This window comes from Eleutherodactylus coqui, chromosome 11, assembly GCF_035609145.1.
Source record: "Eleutherodactylus coqui strain aEleCoq1 chromosome 11, aEleCoq1.hap1, whole genome shotgun sequence".
Lineage (NCBI taxonomy): Eukaryota > Metazoa > Chordata > Amphibia > Anura > Eleutherodactylidae > Eleutherodactylus > Eleutherodactylus coqui.
This window is the reverse complement of record NC_089847.1, coordinates 33,925,010-33,945,558: the sequence shown is the minus strand read 5'-3', so window position 1 is coordinate 33,945,558 and position 20,549 is coordinate 33,925,010. Positions and strand designations below refer to the sequence as shown.

The 20,549-nt window shown below is 41.0% G+C and overlaps 1 protein-coding gene across 1 annotated transcript; it reads left to right on the top strand.

Annotated features, from left to right (window-relative positions):
* Positions 1-15,203: 15,203 nt before the first annotated feature.
* On the top strand, positions 15,204-20,549 carry MAF (MAF bZIP transcription factor). The gene is made up of 2 exons (XM_066583747.1): positions 15,204-16,633; positions 18,703-20,549. Exons 1-2 carry the CDS (start codon positions 15,573-15,575, stop codon positions 18,707-18,709), a joined length of 1,068 nt encoding a protein of 355 aa, XP_066439844.1. The 5' UTR covers positions 15,204-15,572; the 3' UTR covers positions 18,710-20,549.

The window sequence follows — 20,549 nt, the reverse complement described above, 5'->3', positions numbered from 1 at the left end:
TCCACCTCCTACCCTCATCTGGGTTCTTTCTTCAAACATGCCCATCATGATGTTGACTGACGTCTCCAGCCTAGGAACCTGAAGATGCCATGTGTTCCCGTTAGACTGTGCCTGCGCTACATAAAGGAAGGCGCATGAGCAGGGCCTCATTGAGGTCATGCACAGATAAGAACATTTCACTGCACATGCACCGAATCCCCAATTATTTTGCTAAATCTCCGAATATTTCCCTGTGCATGCAATCAATCAACATTATAATGGGTGTGTTTGAAAAAAGCAGGAGGAAACAGCCCAAGTGAGTGCATGAGATTAACCGCCAATCATATCTGTCATCCATTGACATCTGTCATGCTTGCCACAAGAAGGAGCCAATTGTTAGCAGAAAATGCTCTAATTTGGTCTTTTCACAGAATCATAGAATGGCAGAGTTGGAAGGGACTTCCAGGGTCATCAGGTCCAACTGCCTGCTCAATCACTAAAGCATCTCAGTTTTCTGTTTGAAGACTTCCATCGAAGGAGAACTCACCACCTTCCGTGGTAACCTGTTCCACTCATTGATCACTCTCACTGTCTAATATCTAATTTGTGTCTCCTCCCTTTCAGTTTCATCCCATTGCTGCTAGTCTTTCCTTGTACAGATGAAAATAGGGCTGATCCCTCTGCACTGTGACCGCCCTTCAGATATTTGTATACAGCTATTAAGTCTCCCCTCAGTCTTCTTTTTTGCAAGCTAAACATTCCCAGATCCTTTAACCGTTCTTCATAGGACATGATTTGCAGACCGCTCACCATCTTAGTAACTCTTCTCTGAACTTGCTCCAGTTTGTCTATGTCTTTTTTCAAAATGGGGTGCCTAGACATGGACACAATATTACAGTAGTTTAGCAGTTCCAAATCTCTAATGCATGGCCAACTTAAGCTTAGATATATTGTTTAAAAAAACAAAAAACTGCACCACTTTACATTATATGTTAGTGCTATACACATAGGAAATATTAACTTGCCATTTGAAGTGTTATGATAACATAAAGGCTATGGAAACCTTTGAGCATGTAACTTACTAAAAATGATGCACTAATCTGTTTTGGTTTTTTTGCTTTGAGTTTTCGTTCTCATGCATTTAGAAAGCCTCACACTGAGGTTGCAAGTTCTTCTACATTCAAGTTTCTGGCTTGGAGGTGTTCCCAGCCCTGATCCGCTGGTCTCTATCATTAATGTGCACAGCTCCCCCTCCCCTCTCCTCTTTTAGAGGCTGTGTAGCATAACCATACCCACTCAATACTACACAGCTCTCTATATTCTCTCTCAAGTAGTTTCTAGTCCATTTCCCCCTCACTGCAAAGAGCATAAAAATCACCCAGAGTGAATAACAGCCCTCTGTAATAGTAGCCTTATCTGCTCTCTGTCCTCTTCATCTCCTCTACCATTCCCTGGCACTGCCATGCAACCCTCTGTAATAGTCCAGTGCCAAGCCAGTTTCATAACAGGACAGCAAGCTAGGGGAGAAGCTGTAAGTTTACTCTGACTGACCGAATCTGCTAAGCTTCCAGTTTGCATGTCTTGGAAAACAATGTAATCATAGAAACCAAACAATCAAAAACTTTATTAAAACCAATTATAAGAATTCCTAATTTCCAAAAATACATTGATTAGGAAAAAAAGAGTACGAAACCCTTAAAGGGGTTGTTCCGCGACAGCAAGTGGGGTTAAACACTTCTGTATGGCCATATTAATGCACTATGTAATATACATCATGCATTAAATATTGGCCATACAGAAGTTATACACTTACCCCCTCCGGTGCTGGCGTCCCCGTCTCCATGGCAATGATCAAACTTATTCTTTGGTCGCCGCAACAGTCGCGCTTGCGCAGAGAGGAATCCTCTTTTGGAGGGTCCGGGTTCACGAGCTGCGTCCTGGCTCCTCCCCCTTCTCAGCGTCATCGTGTAGCTCCGCCCCCGTCACATGGTGGCGATCAGCCAATGAGGTGGCTGTAATCGGCAGTGGAGCTCAGACTGGAGAAGAACATCCACGGTGCACCATGGGAGAAGATCCGCAGTGCACCATGGGAGAAGACCAGCAGTGCACCTTGGGAAATGACGGCGGCCATCTTGGAAGAAGATTTTTATAACTTCATGAAACAGCTTCATGGTGAGTAGAAACGCTCTAAAAAACCGATTTACATGGGTAGTTTGTGATGCTTGCTTAACATGGGGGACTGGGCGTGTGAAAATTTTTTGGTTTTGGCTGCGGGACAACCCCTTTAACTACAATGTTGTAAAAGGTGTTATCACAATGCACCAATCATGTTACCAATTGCTACATCTATGTGAATGCACTATTCCCGAAACAGCGCTGCAGTTTTTTGAGCCAAAGTCAGAATTGGATTCAAAGGACTGGGAAATATAAAGGAGGGACCTCTACTTCCTGCTAGAACCACTTCTGGCTTTGGATCACAAAACTGCATGAAAAACTGCAGTGGCGTTCAAAAAAAAACTATGTGAAATAATCCCAATGTCAAGGCCACAATAATAAATTCCAGTTTGCTCAGATGTCATTTATCTCATCCATGTATCTTACCCGTATGCTTCCACTATGGGATTATCTGAAATAAAGAGGGTGCAGGGGGAGGGGGGGGGGGCAGTAGAATATCACCAATACCTACAAATAATTCATGGCATTTTAGGAACCCCTGTACATAATGAACTGTTATTTACAAAGACTATCGTACGAAACACATACACTGCAATACTACGGTATTGAAAACCTTCTGACTTTATGATCTGCTTAGCTGATATACCGCATCAAGGTGAATAGATTGGTTGTACGTTTGTAAACAAAAAGAATCCTATTTGTTATTACAGATCTATTTTGTTTTTGCTTTCTTTTATGTTATTTGTTATTCTCTTTTAGTTGTTTCTTTACTATAAAAATAAACAACTGCAGTAAATGCAGAAAAAAATAAACAACTCAATCCAATACAATGACTAAATGGGGCGAAATGTATACTCAAAAAATAAACAGACGTATTAAGAAATGATATTTTTTACAGAACGCTCATTCTTTTTGGAACATGAGGCGATATTCCTACCCTGTTCTTACATTGTGTGCGGATATCTCAGAGTAGAACGTCTCCATTTGAGTGGGTATTCAATAATTCATTTACTGGTTAGGATAACCCAAAACATCAATACGTTCTCTTCCCACTCCAGTTCCTTCCTCATTCCCCAGGAGGAATAAATATTCACAGCTTTAAGACACTGTCCTACCTATTAACATCCCCCATTACAGGCCTCACTATCAGGGTCCCTATTTGTTCCCTGAGCCCATCCTGCGGGACTGCAATCCATTTAAGCCGAGGTCGCCATTAAAGCGCTAGTCATTTTCCTAACCCCCGTCTAAATTATTCTAGGAAATTTGACATCAGAAACCTTTGCAGGTAGAACTGACAGATCTTGTTAAGGCAGAGAGTGTGACGACGGAAAACCTTAAGATTAGAAAGGAGGATGAATTGAGCCTTAGCCATAAAAAAAATGCAAATTGATATATTGAAGAAGTCACAAGTGCATTTCTGAGGGTGCTTTTAAGGTGCTTTTAGCTGCATCTGGTTTTTGTTAGGATACAATTAGGATTAGTGTTTTTACTTCAGTAAATACATCTTCAGGCTCAAGTGCAATTTAGAATGTTCTACATGAAATGGGTAATTTAAATGTATGTCGTACCGGGGTAGGATTTTCATGCAATCATCGCTGGATGTTTCTCTCTTGACTGCACACAAATTGAAGGTTAAATGCAGTTTTTAAATATGTAACGGTTTTTCTGCAACCAAAGAGCCGAAGGAGGTTTTTGGACTACAATGGCTGATGAGACGGTGGCCGCGTACACGGGGTTAAATTGACTGTACCGTACCTATAGATTGCTATAGGTCTTATTTACACTTTTTCCGAAAAGTCTAAACTGCATATGGATGGAAGGATAATCGCGGATGTATAGGGAAGCATGTCTACGGAGGAAAGGAAGACAATGTGATGTAGACTAATCCCATCATGCTTTGCAGAAATCTGCATGTGAAGGGCAAGGAGAAAGAAGTGCTCTTCAGTCAGTGATTGCTGAATACATTTGTTCTTAAAGGCTCTGGGGGTGGACAAAAATATGGAAACACCATAGAAAATGCATGCCTTGAGTTATATGGGATTATAAATTATATTTTAATAAGACATGTAGAGACTGATTTTAGGTGGAGGTAATATGACAAAGATGCGGTCGGGGCAATAAGGTTCCATTGGTCAGGGGTTTGAGGCACTCAGCTGTTGTTATCAGTTGGCTCCTAAAACCACCCAGAGCGGGGTAAGAGGTGAAGTAAACACAAATTTGGCAAGAAAGCTCTCAGCCAAGCAGAGGTCAAAAGGGCAGCTCAGTGCTAATGAAATCCCATGCATTTTGTATGGTGTTTCCATAGTTTTGTCCACCCCATAAATCTGCATCAGAGACTTCTTTTGGAGCCTCCAGCACAGATTCGGTGTACGCTGCACTATGTTGTCCAGGAAAATGTCAGATGACATGATGGAAGACGGATCCTATTATAGTCAACGGGGTCCACTCAGCACTGTTTGGTTCCATCATAGGGTGGATTTGCTCCTAGAAGAGACTCGATTTTCATGCTCCTATGATGGAACATTAAAACCCCTAATACAGATGAGAACAGAGTTCAAGTAACATGATTAGGGCTTCACAGAGACTATTCTACCATAAGCAATTGGATGCCTCAGCAAGAATAAAACCTAATATTTATTTCCATGTTGATACTTAGTGAGGCTCCTTTGGCCCCAATGACATTGGATACTCTCCGTGGCATACTTTCTACTAACATGTGATACACTTTAGCTGGTATTTCCTCCCATTAATTCTGCAGATGCCTGGTGGGTTCTATCAAAGAAGATGCATCGGCTCATCTACAATGGTGCAAGAAGCTTCATCATTGGACAGTTGAGGAATGGTAGAATGTTCAATGGAGTGAAGAGTCACACTACTCTATTATCAGATGGGTGAAGGACATATAGAGAATGCCTTCTGCCTGAGTGTGATGTGCTAACAGGTAACTATTAGAGAGGTTCTGCTATGGTTTGGCGATGTGTTACGTGACATGGCCTCTGTCTGTTGGTTGTAGTGACAAGAACCATGAACACGGAGGTGAACCCTGACCTTCTAGACAATAATGTGCTGTCAATGTGACAATACTCTGGGAATAGCCAACCATACTTCCAACAAGACAACGCACCTTGGACACAAATCCAACACTGCTTTACATTGGTTTAAGGGTATGAATGTTCTCATGATTGGACTGGCCTGCAGAGTCCGACCTGAACCCGACTGAAGAACTTTGGGCCTTACTAGAACATTGGGTCAGGAAATATAAACAGCTTCCATCTTCTTTGAGAGAACTCGCAAGACATTTGCAGGATGAATGGAGGGAAACACCAGATTAAGTGTATCAGACGTTGGTAGAAAGTATGTCACTGAGCATATCCAATGTCATTAAGGCTACTTTTGATTCTTGCTGAGGTGTCCAATTACCTTTGGTAGGATAGTGTAGATGGCCATATTACTGCTCCATACAAGCACCAAGTTGTATGGAACCATAAATACAGCACCTCAATATGCCTCCAAACATATAGAAACTATCAACAAGTAGGCCTGTGTATTATTAGAAAGACCCTTACCTTATAAATAATGTTATAGAGATATAGGATGGCTTGTTAAGCTCCAAAAGAAATATGATTATGGCATTCTCATAGCACCAACATATTCCACAGTCTTATACAAAGATCATCATCTTCTGTGTTAATAGCCACAATAAAGGCACAGTCAGATGAGCATGGTTTACACGCTGCTACAGCAGCGTGTAAACCACGTTGCTATGGAAGCGCTAACACGAACCCTTTTAAGAAGCGCAGAATCTGTGCTTTTAAAAAAGAATGGACAGCAAGTGCCAACTCGCCTGTCAGCTCCGTGGTGCGTTGCAGTGCAAGGTGCTTTCCATAGGCTCTTATGGGAGCCGTGGAATCATGCAGCCTGCACCCCTGATGTGTGACCAGGCTGCGCCGCGGAGGTAGAAACAGTCCAATTTCAGGATGACAGCAGTGCGGTTTACATGTTGCTTAGCAGCGTGTAAATCACGCTCATATGACTGCGCCCTAAGAATGCATTGTAGGAGTGAGCGGATATGGTGAATGCTCACCATACTGATGATGGTTGGATTCTTTGGTGTGAGCTTTATGCTTGGGGTCTTCCCTGCAGTATAAGGGTACCCGTACTTGCAGTGGCTGATCCAGTGAAACTGCATGTGGATTTCAAGGTGCACCCAGCAATTAGTGGTAATCGCATGCGGTCACTGAAGATTGGCCACAGCGTGTATGAGCAGCCTAAGGGAACAGCTTTGCTAATGACCTAACTATATTAATTGCTACTTAATTTTTATAGCATCTATACAAGTCCTATACAGAATGATGTCACTAACATATAGATGTAGCAGAGCTCAATTTGTTTGTTCGCTTTGTGATGACTCACTATTTTTGGACCAAAAATCATTCTGAAAATCAGACAGTAATAGCGCCCATTCATTGTAAAGGGTGTATGCACAAGGGCTTTTTTTTTTTACTTGGATGGATGGTCTAAGTAAACAAAATGGGAGCGTGTCCTATTCTTGTCCTCGGATGATAATAGCACATGCACACGTGTGGGGTCCATTACGTCGAACAGCACACGGACGGGATGAACGTATATCAGTCCGTGCGCAAGTAGCCTCAGAACGCAGCTGAGAACAAGTTGCACCTGAGATTCTTGGGCACAACCCGCATCGTACACTCTGTCCATGTGCTGTGCGATATGCAGAACCAGGGACGTTACATGTCCTATTCTCATGAAGAGGACATGCAGTGATTTTTCAAACTCGGTCGAGTGTAAAATCGCTCATGTGAATGAACTCATTTCAATGAATGGGTTCCTTTTCCCTTCCCTCTTTCCAAGTTCAGAATTCTTGGCCGTGTGAAGATACATTGTGATATATTAACAAACTCCTCTCTGCTACATCTGCAAATGAAACAATGTCATTATATTTTTCTGCCATACCCTGTATCTATCGGCGCAGACTGGCAGTGCTGTAGTTCATTATATATTGTGGTCTCACTAACCTTCCATAGCCAATTCTAGTCTAGTACAGTGGTCTACAAAGTATGGCTTCAGAGGCGGAACCGGGGACCCCGTGCAAAAAGTGTAAAAGTAACTACAATGTGCCATTTATAATACTGATGTCTTGCCATAACGGTGCATGCCGGGATCCATCTGCTACATTCTCGTATAGTTCTCCAGATCTTGCAAAACTACAACTCCCAGCATGCCCTGACAGGTTATAAGTTATACCACAGGTTCTGCAGCAATGGTCTAATGAATGACCAAGTGTCCATAAGGCGGCTGACTTATCACTAATGTCCATGGCTGTCTTCAAGTATTCCCTAGGGAGCTAATACAAATAGGAGCTATGATTTACAACCCAGTCCTGGAGAGGTAAGAGCAGATATACTAGCTGGGGGATGGGCAGACTGGGTATAAATAGTGAGAGAGCAATGTACAAGAAGTAAGTTTAATATATGACTAAATGACAGAAGTTAGGTTTCTCAGAATTACTTCTCAGATAAACAACTTTATTGCAGGGCCGTTAATCTTACTTACCAGCGACATCTCATTTATTACAGAATTACAAGTAACTTTAATGCAATTGATATCGCCATTAATTCACCTCCAAATCATCGCTGGCAGCTCTAGAGCCGCGGAGCCTATTATTTTCATAACACTGTATGCAAGGCTTGGAGGAACAGAACTATAGGGGTGCACACGTGGCAGTCGCACCCTAACCCTGGTATAAGAGGGGGCCGTAAGGCCTCTCCTACATAAGGTGGCAGCAGTATTACAAATTACAGATTTGGGATCTGGAGGGTTAGAGGGGTGTCTGGGATTTCAGTATAGGTCATCAATACTTGATCAGTAAAGGTCGGCCACTCAGGATCCCCTCCAATCAGGTGATGCCCAGGTAGGCTGTCAGTGTGGACAGCGTTGCAAGCAGATAGTGCTGTCAACATTGCAGTGGCTCGGTTTGGTACTACAGACACAGTTCGTACTGAATTCAGTGGAAGTTTTCCCTGTAGTACCAAACCGGGCCACTGCAATATGGACAGCGCTATTTGCTTCCAGTACTTTCCACAATGACAGTTGGCCCAAGGATCAGTTAATTGGTGGAGATTCTGTGTGGCAGACCCCCACCGATCAACTATTGATGACTTATCCTGAGTTCCCTTAAATGTTGGGTGTGGTTTATTGTGTATATTAGAAAATTGCATGTGTAGCAACTCTTTACTTTACACTTTTTTATACTTGTTTATAATTATTCAGTAATCCAGAATATTTGATAATCTGGCACCTTCTGACTTTCATAGATGCTGATTTTTTTTTTTTTTAATCTTCTTTAAGAATGAAAGAAAAACAGGTGGTAATCACCATATTGCATGTGATTAGAATATAACCTTGGCAGAATGTCAGCTGTATTGCAGCCGCCTGGCATTGGGTTGTGTCGGCCCCGACTTTGCAGTCAAGTTGCACCATTGTGTGAATCTCTATATTTCTAGTCACTAAATGTATATGACCATTATAAACTGCGCGGCCGCTGTTGTGCCTGACCGTGGTGTAATGTGATAGTCAATGCACAGCGCTAAAAAATAATTTAACCCATTCAATAACGAAAAAGGACTGCTATCTAATGTGCTGCACACAATACATCTGGGCCAGGAAGGTGGGGCGAAATAAAGCAGTGAATTTAGAGATTTAGTCATCCGAACCCGCCAACAACAGCAGGACCGGACGACTCTCTGATGTGTATAGGGGCAGCTCAGTTAAAGGGAAAGAAGGATCGAGGACATTGAATTTCAATGCCAGGTCCCTGAGAGATAAGTTGTGGCTAGAGCTTCCTGGATGTGGCTTACCTCCCTTAATACATGAATGTTTGGCCAAGCCAAACATTCGAATATGAGAAAGCTAGGGGAATCAGCTGTGTACGGGCAGCTTAATACTGGAAGGGATACGGATTTAACAAATTTTAACTTGACTCTTAATGCATTAAACTTTAAACTTATACTTAACTCAAGAAAAGCTCAGTCAGACGAGCATTTTTTTTTTTGTACCTATGTGCGCAAAAAAGATGCTCTTCACCCATGTTCAAAATGCGCTTGAACAAAGCTCCGTGCCAATGCTTTCAATGGGACCGGTGCTACTGCCCCCCCCCATTGAAAGCAATGGGATGCATGCAACCACCATAGTGATTTTGAGGGAAGGGCTTGAAATATAAGCCCTTCCCTGAAAATCATCCCTAGCTGCTGTAAAAAAAAAAAAAAAGAAACATCACTTCTTGCTGTCGGGGCTCTGGCACGTCTTCTCGCTAGCTCCCCGGCACTGTTCTGAAGCACTTTCTCCTGACGGGTATTTAAAAATCCCCGCCTCCTGAAAGTGTTGGGTCTGATTGGCTGAGCGCTCAGCCAATCAGAGGCGGCGCTCACCTTTGGCAGGGGATTCTTTAATCCCCGTGGATGATTTCCACTGGATCATGCGAATCTGAAGATAATCATTATGTGTAAACGCTGCCAGCAACTGATCTAAGAACAATAATTTGCTTGTCGTTCAGTCTTTGCAAGCATAAAAATCGAAAGACGATCTGCCTGTGAATGGAGACAAGTTGGCCGCAAGCGATCTCTGGCTGCTCCACCTCCATTTACTGTGAAAGCACAGCGGCGATAATCGCTGGGATGACTGCCACGCGCTTCAGCTGTGCCAATATAATGGCCATATGCTATGTAAGCAATGGTAATACAGTACAATTCCTTTAATACGGCATCAATTGGACTGGATAGGTACTGGATTATAAAATCCGAAAATCTTCAATATATACTTTTTGAATCATCCTCTTTTGTTAACTTGTCAGACATTATCTCAATTGCATTAGCTTCGAGGAAAGCTGGATGATGACCCCTATAGCTGTCACTATTACCCCCACAGGGGCAACCAGTCATCCAGCTTTCCAAGTCAAATCTGCTTTGCGTGTGACTACTAGACAGATCTGCCATTCAGGGGTCTAGGAAAGCAGGTGAGACTCCCAGTAATTAATCTAATGCCAATCATTCTAGCTTGTAGAATAAATGTTTGATTATTATTGGGGGTTCCAAAACTTGGATCCTAAAAATAGGAGTGTCTAGCCCATGCATTGTGCTCAGGCAGCTTCACCTACTTCAAGGGGTGTAACTATAATGGGTGCAGAAGATGCAGTCGCACCCGGGCCCTGGAGTCTTAGGGGACCCATAAGGTCTCTCTTCCTCATATAAATAGACCAGTACTATGAATGAAGCATTATAGTTGGGGGCCCTGTTACAGATTTTGCATTGGGGTCCAGCAGCTTCAGCTTACACCCCTGCCTAGCTTTTACTATATGGTTCATAGTCCTCAATGGAGAGTCACCAGACATGCACAGCCAAGTCTGTAGAGGGAGTGAAAATCCCACTATAAGTAGTTTCATTGGATTATTAAGGGTCTCAGCAGTGAAATTCCCATCAATCAGGCATTTCAATGTTATTTGTAGGTAAAAATGCTTTTCGCATTATCTTTGCACACAGGAGGGCACGACCAGAGCGATATGTCCATCACATGGCCCCCGCTATAGAACCAGCCAGCCTCAACCCTCAATGTAAAACCTGCTTGTCTTATGGGACACTTCTAAGACCAACTTCTTACATGGAAGTCTGGAGAAAGATCAAATTATCCCACCAGTGACCAATAGGTGGCACTGTGGAGTTTCAAAAAAGGCAGTAAAGTATTTTTTTCTTCTTTTCACTCTTCACATTCGCTTTGTAAATCAGAACATCAGCAGCAAATACAACACGGACAATGTGAGCGAGTTAAGGATAAATAAAAGGGCCAAAGCCGTAAGGATGATGAGCGCACGTGTGATAAAAGGCACATTAACCCTTCATTTATCAACCCCGTATTTTAATTTTAGGCTTAAAAAATAAATATAATCCTAATCTCATACATATTTACTATCGTTTATGAATGATACTCACGGGTTTCTTTTTAACGTCATGACAGGAAACTCCACGATAAGCTTTGACAATTGACTACTGACATTATTGATGGCTACCGAAAAAAATGCAATATACTGCAATTTTCAGTAAAGAAAACATTTAGTGACACAAGAAGGTCAATCCGGATAGCATATTGTATTAGTAGGGGAAGGTTTTGCATACAAGTATATACTGCTAATTACAGTATGTACTGTATGGATAATCTCATTACTATAAGGCTACCGACGCACTTGCTGTGTGTGCGAGACACCACATGGTCACCGGTCTGTGTGCCGTCCGATGCACCGATGGCCACACGGTCACATGCATTGGCAGTTCCTAATTCTCAATCATGATACAGGCAAGAATAGGACATATGATGAGTTTTTTTCATGCAGACCGTGTCTTTGTTAAAAAACTCGCTAGTATGTGCTGCATCATTGAATATTATAGGTCCATATGCTGTCCGTGTGTCACATGATTTTTTTTATGTCTGACACACATAGAAAAATGCTAGTATGTCGGAGGCCTAAAGAGATGTGACTGTGTATAGTAAATATAATGGGGGTAATACAAAATCATTTATATACTATCTTCTGTATATGCAGTTCCAGATCATCAGATTAGGAGATGACCAGGATAGATAGATAGATAGATAGATAGATAGATAGATAGATAGATAGATAGATATGAGATAGATAGATAGATAGATAGATAGATAGATAGATAGATAGATAGATAGATATGAGATAGATAGATAGATAGATAGATAGATAGATAGATAGATAGATATGGGATAGATAGATAGATAGATAGATAGATAGATAGATAGATAGATAGATAGATATGAGATGGATAGATAGATAGATAGATAGATAGATAGATAATTATAGATAGATGATAGATGACTATAGACAGATGGATAGATAGATAATAGATAGAAAGATGATAGATAGATAGATAGATAGATAGATAAATAGATAGATAACAGATAGAAAGATGATAGATAGATAGATAGATAGATAGATAGATAGATAGATAGATAGATATGAGATAGATAGACAGATAGATAGATAGATAGATAGATAGATAGATAGATAGATAGATAGATAGATATGAGATAGACATGAGATAGATAGATATGGGATAGATAGATAGATAGATAGATAGATAGATAGATAGATAGATAGATAGATATGAGATAGATAGACAGATAGATAGATATGATAGATAGATAGATAGATAGATAGATAGATAGATAGATAGATAGATAGATAGATAGATAGATAGATAGATAGATAGATAGATAGGAGATGGATAGATATGAGATAGATAGATGAGATAGATAATTATAGATAATGATAGATGACTATAGACAGACGGATAGATAGATAGATAGATAGATAGATAGATAGATAGATAGATAGATAGATAGATAGATAGATAGATAGATAATAGATAGAAAGATGATAGATAGATAGATAGATAGATAGATAGATAGATAGATGACTATAGACGGATGGATGGATGGATAGATAGATAGATGGATAGAAAGATGATAGATAGATAGATAGATAGATAGATAGATAGATAGATAGATAGATAGTTATGGGATAGATGGATAGATAGATAGATAGATAGATAGATAGATAGATAGATAGATAGATAGATAGATAGATATGAGATAGATAGATATGAGATAGATAGATAGATATGAGATAGATAGATAGATAGATAGATAGATAGATAGATAGATAGATAGATAGATAGATAGATATGAGATAGATAGATAGAAAGATAGATAATAGATAGATAGATATGAGATAGATAGATAGATAGATAGATAGATAGATAGATAGATAGATAGATAGATATGAGATAGATAGATAGATAGATAGATAGATAGATAGATATGAGATAGATAGATAGATAGATAGATAGATAGATAGATAGATAGATAGATTTGTAATGTAACTATTTGTATGTTGTGATAGTAAAAACAATTATTTATTTTAATTAATTAAAATGTAAAACCCCAGATAAAAGCATTGTGACTGCACCATGAGATGTGCCAGATGACACGCTCAGCACTACTACCTGTTATTACTACTTGTGTATTTACACTGGACACTTTATATCATTTTTCATTCCAGTTTTGAGGTCTGTCTGTGTTTGTTACTTCCACCCTAGGATGACTTTAGGAGGGTCTCCTAGTGTAGAGGAGTCTTCAGTTACTGTTTCTTGTCAAGATTAAGTACAAAATAGTTAACTTAAATGTGAAAGTGCAAAGGGCACAGAGTTCTAGCAGGATTGATCAAGTTACAGAGTGGAAGAGTCAAAGAGGGACAGGGAGGCTCCCAATCCCCAGCACTGGAGCAGCCGGGCCTCAGCACAGTGTCATACACACACCACAGCCCCTATAGCTGTCTACATATATACAGATATACACCACTGCTGCTAATGTGACTGCCAGGAACTCATTATACATCATTACAGCCTACTATACATGGAAACATCTATCTATCTATCTATCTATCTATCTATCTCATATCTCTCTTTTGCTCTCTATATCTCCTATCTATCTATCTACTATTATCTATCTATCTTGTATCTATTTCATGTCTATCTACAATTATCTATATCTATCTATCTACTATTATATAACTATTTATCTACTATTATCTATATCATATCCATGTATCTATTCATCTACTATTATTTGTCTATCTTGTATCTATTATGTATCTATTTGTCTGTCTAGCTAATGTCTCCCTTCTCTCCCTATATTTTCTCAAAAACTGACATATTCATTCATTTACAGTGGACAAATATACATCTTTATACGTATACATGTGAATATTTGCAAATATGCAAACACTTCACTCATGTATGTACAGATGTATCATTCGTTAACATTACTGTTACATTATGTACAATGTTGTAGTACATTACATTATCATAATGCATAAAGTGCCAAGCCAACACTTGCTACACTTGTATACTATATGTACAGATACAGCAGAGCTGAGTAGTATCAAGCTCAGATACGTACACATATTATTTATGTTTATCTATCTATCTCATATCTATCTATCTTTCTATCTATCCATCCATCCATCCATCCAACCCATTAAATGCCAAGTTAATGCTTGCTACCTCTCTATATTATACTTATAGATGCAGCAGAGCTGAGTAGCATAAAGCTCTGATGCATACGCATATTATATATGCATATCTATCTATCATGCATCCATCCTGTTAAATGCCAAGTTAATGCTTGCTACATCTCTATACTACGCATATAGATGCAGCAGAGCTGAGTAGCACCAAGCTGTGATGCGCACACGTTTCATATATGCGCATCCATCTATCCAGCTGATGGTGTATATGTGTGTATATGCATTCTCTACAGTGTGTCTATCTACTCTATACTGTAGATGTAGCAGAGCTAAATTTGTTATTTTACACCAACACCCCTCTATGCACATACATGCACCCTCCTTCTATGACTAAATACAATGAAGACAGCTGATGACACAAGTGCACATATAATACCCAGCAGGGCACTTGCTCCTCAGCAGACACTTCCCACATGCTGCTGCTGCTCCATGCTAGCACTGCTGACACCTTACATAAGAGAGCACATCACAGCCTGCTCTGCCTTGTTGGGAATTTGCAGCTGGAAGCAAAGCGTTAACACATCTGTTCTTCCCAGTAACCCTTTCCCTGCTGCAGCCAAATGCCATGGAGATGATGCGTACTTTGCATTATGCAATCCCTTGTTAAATCTAAGCAATGCATGCCTAGCAGAAACCCCCTCCAGTCCATGAGAGCACTGCAAGCCCAGCACATGCAGGCACTGCAAAGAGTTAACCCCGGTGACAGTCAGCTGATCCCTGTGATTGACAGTCCCCCCCTTCTTTTAAAGTTTATATACTATTATGCTAATGAAGCCCGGGGATCCGTGCTCCCATTGGTCTACCGTCCCCCTCCATTCGCCATTGGGCCGGTGACGTCAGAGCAGCTATAAAACTCAGCAATGCTTTTAAAGTGAATGATCCTTGCAAATCCCTCGTCCTGCTGTCGGCGGCGCCTCTCCGCTCCGGCTTCTGTCTCTGGGACTTTTTTTTTTCCTCTTTTTTGCAAAACTTTGAAGATGAAGTGTTAAACAGAACACAAACTTGCAGCCCTGAGTGTCAGACGAGGCTGGTGCACTGCCAGGGGATGCCCGTGTGCGCCAGGATTAGCGCCAGGGTGCACTGAGCAAAGCAAAAAAAAGTCTGTGCATCCTTCTCGTAAGCGCAATTTGGGGGTAAAGCAACCAAGCTGGCTCACCCAGTGGTGCCAGTGCCCAGCCAGAGCAGCCTGGTGTCCCCTCTGCAGCCCTTGTGGAGGACTGTGCCCAGCAGCAGGAGGATGGCATCAGAAATGGCAATGAGCTCGTCCGACCTGCCCACCAGTCCCCTGGCCATGGAATATGTTAATGACTTCGATCTGATGAAGTTTGAAGTGAAAAAGGAGCCGGTGGAGACCGATCGCATCATCAGCCAGTGCGGACGCCTGATCGCCGGGGGATCGCTGTCTTCCACCCCGATGAGCACCCCCTGCAGCTCGGTGCCCCCTTCCCCGAGTTTCTCAGCCCCCAGCCCCAGCTCCGGGAGCGACCAGAAGAGCCACCTGGAAGACTATTACTGGATGACCGGGTATCCCCAACAAATCAACCCGGAGGCTTTGGGGTTCAGCCCGGAGGACGCGGTTGAAGCGCTGATCAGCAGTAACAGCAGCACCACCCAGCACCCGCACCAGCAGCAGCAGCAACACCAGCAGCAGCTCCAGGGCTACGATGGCTTTGCCAGGGGGCAGCAGTATGCATCCTCGGCTGGGATGCCCGGGGAAGACATGGGCTCTGCAGCTGCCGTGGTGTCTGCAGTCATAGCAGCTGCTGCAGCAGGGGGTGCCCACCACCACCATCACCACCACCACCATCCTGGAGGAGCAGCCGGGGTGCAGCCTGCGGGAGGAGGCGGCGGAGGAAGCAGCAGCTCTCCAGCTTCTTCTTCATCCTCAGTGGTCGGGGGTCTGCACCAACCGCCCCACCACCATCATCACCATCACCACCTGCACTTTGACGATCGCTTCTCCGATGAGCAGCTGGTCACCATGTCGGTGAGGGAGCTGAACCGGCAGCTGAGGGGGGTGAGCAAGGAGGAGGTGATCCGGCTGAAGCAGAAGAGGAGGACCCTGAAGAACAGGGGTTATGCACAGTCCTGCAGGTTCAAGAGGGTGCAGCAGAGGCACGTCCTGGAGTCCGAGAAGACCCAGCTGCTGCAGCAGGTGGAGCACCTCAAGCAGGAGATCTCCAGGCTTCTCCGGGAGAGGGACGCCTACAAGGAGAAGTATGAGAAGCTCCTGGGAAGTGGCTTCAGAGAAAACGGATCCACCAACAGTGACAACCCATCCTCTCCGGAGTATTTCATGTAAGTGTCACATTTACTTTTTTTCCCCTTACCTGCCCCCCAAAATTTGTGTCACCCAACACACACTAGTCTTGGTAGGTAGGATAAGTCGTCCCATCTGCAACAGTAAACTCTAGACTATAGCATCTAACTCTGCATTAGTTCCAATGCATTAGGCCAACCAACTCTAGGAGAACTTGCCACCAAAGAAAACTTGGGGTCTTCTCACCCATAGCAGATGAAATCCAACTGAATCCTAGATCTTGTGTTTTGGTAGTCGGGATTTACCACACCATGCAAGTGAGTTAGGACTTGGCTTACTACACTAGTTAGGACATTTCACACTAGACTGTGGGTCTTTGTAGTAGAACATGCCACTCAACTTTATTGTAGACCTAAATTCATCCAAGGAGGAGACATGCAACACAACTCAGGCTATACCTTAGGGAAAACTTGCCGCCAAACAAAACTGGGTCTTTGGGTCTTGTTACCATCCCATATGAGATGCCATGCAACTGATTCCTAGACCTTGTGACCTAGTAGTCAGGACTTACCACACCATTTAAGCTTGTTAGGACTTGCCTGACCTTGCTTACTACACTCATTAGGATATTTCGCACTGGACTTTGAGACTTGTTAGTAGAACATGCAACCCAATTCCATTGTAGACTTATATTCATCCTAGGAGGAAATATGCCACCCAGTTTACACTAGATTTATGGAGCACATGTCAGCAAACACACTGACCATGGTACCTGAGCACAGTTCACCTTTCTGAAGGGTCCTTACATGACATTCAAATTTCATACTCAACTGGGAACCAAAATAGAAGGACATGCCAACCAAGATACACTAGGCATGGGGGGTTTGTAGGCTCACATGCCGCCTCATCTACACTAAAGTAGATCTGAGTTCTTGATAGGACATGCCACATCATGCACACCACTAGCTTGTTTAAGGTTACCTCTTTGCCTCATTTCTTGACTTGCTTTTTGCAACTTTGTGCCACATCCCTACTATGCTAGTGGCTCAGGGCTCTTAAAAAAGTCTTACCAACTTCTCCTTTATTTTCATGTATTATTATAGCCTATCCATAGGTGTTACTAAGTCTTCCCCTCATCAGTTCTATCCTCAAGTCCTTGGTGCACTGGTTGAGGGTTCTTCTTTAGAAACCTGGCCATACATTGGGCTTTCAATAGCTCAAAGACAGATATTTCTCCCACCCACATATCTTTAGAACGTGGTCTGCCCCACAACTTCTAAAATGAACAGGATTTGCCGCCAAAGACTGCAATGATTAACCAGCATGGTTGAAAGATATCTTCACTAATCTCTAGGATCTTGCATGGTCCTTTACACCATCCAAGCTGTGTGATTATTTGGTCACTATGACTCAGTCATCCCTTGTATGGCCAACTTTATCTTCCAACTTCTACTGGTAAAATCATCCTCTGAAGCTCTTCTGTAGATTTTCTGCCCATGTCCCTTTATCCTTATGTCATTTAGGAAAGTTAGTGAAGACTTCCACACTTTTACCCATCTTCCTCATTTTCCATCCTCCACAATGCATCACTTTTATCTTGACTGTTTCAATGGGCTGTCATTATGTATGTGCCCCTCTTATGTCATTTACCGTAGCATGCAACAAAGTTTATCCATGCATTTGATTATACGATCTGTACTATTACATATTCTATTACTTTAGTCTTTGGTGCACAAAGTGATACGGAAAAGTTATCATTCATTACTCCCATGTTTAATTACTGCACAGGAGGGGGCTACACCTTGTTTTTCTCAGTATGGTAGCCCCCACCATTGAAATATCCATAGATATACATATGGCACTGCAGTCTTTTATACTAGTAGTGACCCATATTATATTGTTGCTTTACTGTTCTAAGGTTGTAGGAGTGTCTGGAGTAGTTTACTACTGTATAACATGGGAGATAATGGAGATTGCATGAACTTCTCAGTGATCACTTTGTTCCCTATGCTTGCCTTGCACCCATGTAAATCCTATGCACTCATATGAAGACTGCACTTTGAAATTTATCATCCACTTTACGCTTCCTATTTGTTTTGTTTTTAAGGTCATGAGTTTATGAGCTTGCTGTGTCAAAGCCAGAGAGAAAACAGAGAATTGTTGCCATCCCGAGTTCTTCATATGAGCTTGCAATAAAAAAAAAACAAAAAAATGTGAATTTTTAGACTTATCTCGCTGAATTCATCAATTTTGAGAGTTGCTGAACTAAAAACAAAAATATATAAGAGGAGATGATGATAGAAAGCAACCTGCCAAAATGAAGCCTGCATCAAACTTCATATGTCTTTATGGCCCAAAATGAATGAGACTTGGCCCGCCATTAAAAAAATCCCATACTCATCTCATGCATTACGCTTGCTGTTGTGTCTTGGCAACAAAAGAACTGTAATTGTTATAAGACTTTATGGAAAAGAGACATTCTATTAATAAGAAGGCCCTGCATGCTGGACATGTACGGTATAATTATTATTTTTCTTTTTTTTTTGTTTTTTTGTTTTTTTTTTTGTTTTTTTTGCTTGGAAAATGGAATTCTGGAAAATATGGCATGACATTCATTTTTTTTTTTATGTTCTTCATCACTTTTTTGAGTTGCCAACAAAAAAGTGCAACCTAGTTCCCCTTTAAATAAAGTTTGCATCCGCTATAAAAAAAAAACCTGCTTTTCCAAAAATATGCAAAACACATCAATTTTATAATTTTATTATTATTTTATTATTATTATTTGAATGCACTGATTGCTTTCCTTCCAAGATGACAAAATGGAATTTCCTATTTAAATGTGGCGAAAATGAGATGTCTTAGAAAAGTAACTTGTCTTGGGACTAAATGCTGTGAGCTAATGACAGTCTTAAAGCAAAAATTTATTTTTTAAATGACGGCAAAAAAAAAAAAAAAAATGTCACCGTTTTTGCATTTGGTTTCTATCAAATGTGGAATGCTATGGGTTTGTAGTACATCTTGTTCCTTTATCCTTGTTTTACCCAAGTCTATTGCCCAGTTACAATGTATCCTCCAGATTCAAGGAATGTCCTAGATTCATTGGAACGAGTTAGATCTGTTTTAGACACAGAACCTTTTTTTTTTTACTGAATGATTGATGCACTAAGTTGTCTGTTCTTGTGATGTTGGAGAGTTAGAAAATTGCTAAGGGGTTATTTTTTAAATATGTTTTTTTTTTTAACGCATGTGCTTGCAACTTATATCTAAGTTGGGTATATGTTAAACCCATGCTTTTTACCACTGACTGTATTAGAGAACCAAAGTATTAAAAAGGGATAAGTAACCCTTATGTCGTTAAGGGGTATTTTCCATTAAAACTAAAAAAAAAAAAAAAATTTTTTTTTTAATGTTTTTTTTTTTACTTTTATTTTTTATTTTTATTTTCTCAGAATTGAAGTATTTGGGACTGAATTGCACTAAGCTATAACCTGCAAGCATATAATTAAAAAAAATGCAAAACTGTTTAGAACGCTAATACAAAATGTATGCAGTTATAAACAAGAAGAAAAACGGCATTACTGCACAGTTTTAAAACAATGCAGTTTTTTTTTTTAATTTACAGTATACTATTGTGGTGCAGAACTGGATTTTCTGTAGCTTCACAAATTCCACAAAGTCTTAAAAGGCAATAACCAGGAAAAAAAAAAAAAACCTTATCAGGGACTGATAACATGTCTTTTACAAGTAGTTACCATAATACATTTTAAATACGTGTCAGCTATTATGTTATTTTTTTTGTTTTTGTTTCCTATCTATATTTTGCTGTGCAAAATTGTTTTCTATTTTGAGTTACTAATGACATGTGTTGTATTTTGTGCTCTGTCATTTCACTTCTATGGTCATATCGAAAGGTAAAAAAAAAAATAATCTACCATAATAAACTGCAGTTTTTGA

What these genes read in the sequence shown, in the direction of transcription:
- MAF (XM_066583747.1), top strand. Translation starts at nt 15,573, where the DNA reads ATGGCATCAGAAATGGCAATGAGCTCGTCCGACCTGCCCACCAGTCCC.